Source organism: Cyprinodon variegatus, unplaced genomic scaffold, assembly GCF_000732505.1.
Source record: "Cyprinodon variegatus isolate N-32 unplaced genomic scaffold, C_variegatus-1.0 Scaffold186, whole genome shotgun sequence".
Taxonomy (NCBI): Eukaryota; Metazoa; Chordata; class Actinopteri; order Cyprinodontiformes; family Cyprinodontidae; genus Cyprinodon; species Cyprinodon variegatus.
The window spans coordinates 618068-619954 of record NW_015150639.1 but is presented as its reverse complement, the minus strand read 5'-3'; the positions used below and the strand labels follow the sequence as shown (position 1 = coordinate 619954).

The window sequence follows — 1887 nt, the reverse complement described above, 5'->3', positions numbered from 1 at the left end:
TAGCTCCTGGTCCTGACCCAGCCGAACGAACCCGACCCGGTGACGGTATGCTTCCAACCGCTTGGCTTACAGTTCTTCCCTCCACCTGCAGGCGGCCCCGTGCCTGCAGGTGGAGGCATACCTCTGTGCTTCCCCCGACCTGCCATACCTGGCATGTATTTATTTTTAATTATGGCAGAATTGGTCCTCCATACTTTCTGAGTGCATTGCCTAAAATGATAACCTGTACGCATTTCACAGACAACCACATCTCAGTTATAAAACACGGTATTAAACCGAATGTTTAAACAAATCCAGAACTTTCCAACATCTTTATAAACAAGAGCCTTGTGGTTCACTGCGCTGGAACTGTTTCCTTATCGGGGGATTAAGGGACGCGATCTGGCAACCCATGTTGCCTTCAAACGCTCATCTCCGCACGAAGCTGCTGGAAGTTTGAGACTCTTTGCTTGAGTTGAAACACCAAACTGACCATGGCAGGAAAGAGAGCCTTAGTGATTCTGTCTAAAGGTGCAGAAGAGATGGAAACTGTGATTCCTGTGGACGTTATGCGCAGAGCCGGGGTTTGTACTGCACTGTATGCTATCTGCTAGCTAGTTAGCCTGCTGATATAAAGTAACAGGCAACCTTGCAGTGGCCACTTTGGTCTATCTGAGTCAAATAATATCCCGTACTTTATCTGTTAATCATAGAGACCTAAAGCAAAAAGCTTCAATAATAAATGCTCGAGTGCTGAAAATTCTCGTTAAATTAGCTGTTCGGGCTGTTAAATTCACTAACTGGATGTTTTCCATAACCTTTAGAGGGAGGCCAGTCAGACAGGGGCCATGTTAAATGTCAGAGTCCGACCTCAGTTAACCTCAGTTCGCTTTCACTTTACAGGTCTTTTTATGTGACATCAGTCTGCAGTAGTGATCAGTCTGACTTTATATCTGTAGATCTCAGTGACAGTTGCAGGTCTGACAGGAAAAGATCCAGTCCAGTGCAGCAGAAATGTTGTCATCTGTCCTGATGCGAGTCTGGAGGAAGCCAGCAAACAGGTGAGTCTGTTCTTCATCCACTTAGCAGTCCAATTCTCAGCCCCTTACCTTCTATTTACATTTTATCATGTTAGAAACACTTGCTTAGGTCCACGTTTGTAAAGGGCATTTAAACAATCTTATTATTTTCAGAACTGTCAACTCTCACCCATTGGGAGTGAGACTCACCCATCTCAGTGTCTTCACCGCTCACTCCATATTCCAAATTTCTCACACTAAAAAATGACGGATATTAAAACTTAACTCAGTTTAGTTTAATAATCTTTAATTTAGCAGTAATTAAACCAACAGGAATATTTTAATTCTTAAAGCTTCCAGGTTTGCCTCTCAAACACATATAGGAGGTCCACAAAAAGAAAAAGCACCATTGCATTTTATTTTTCAAAAGATCAAAAGACCAACCACATCCAGAGAGGATGTGCAGAACAGCTCAGTTATCCTGGATTCACAGAGGAGAAACCACAGGGATGTTCTTCTTTAATTATTACTTATCATATTCATTTATCTTTATTTTGGTCCATTTGATATGTTAAAAAACTTAATTTCCATCAAACCTTCCAAATGAAACATCCAGAGAAGTGCTTTCTCCTATCCTGGTGAGATTTTATAAAATCTACAGCCTCCTAGAAAAACCTGAATTGTTTAGCCCGTTTGTCAATTGTAAGAAAACCTAATAACCTAATGAATGAAGCTTTTTAATCTTTAGCCTATTACTATATATTCATACAGTGTAGTTTGTAGGGATGGAACAGTTTATGAAAACCGTCCGAACCGTTCGGTTCGACTGTCTCGGTTCAGTTCGCGTGTGTTGCGTTCGGTTCATGCGCTGCTCCATTTTCTCATAGGC

The 1887-nt window shown here is 41.8% G+C and overlaps 1 protein-coding gene across 1 annotated transcript in view; it reads left to right on the top strand.

Annotated features, from left to right (window-relative positions):
• The first annotated feature begins 280 nt into the window (after nucleotides 1-280).
• The window catches only part of park7 (parkinson protein 7), a 14860-nt gene continuing 13253 nt past the window's right edge, over nucleotides 281-1887 (top strand). The window contains exons 1-2 of the mRNA XM_015379164.1: nucleotides 281-563; nucleotides 939-1040. Of these exons, the coding sequence (XP_015234650.1) occupies nucleotides 474-563; nucleotides 939-1040 (192 nt within the window). The 5' untranslated portion in view covers nucleotides 281-473. The remainder of the gene's footprint in view (nucleotides 564-938; nucleotides 1041-1887) is intronic.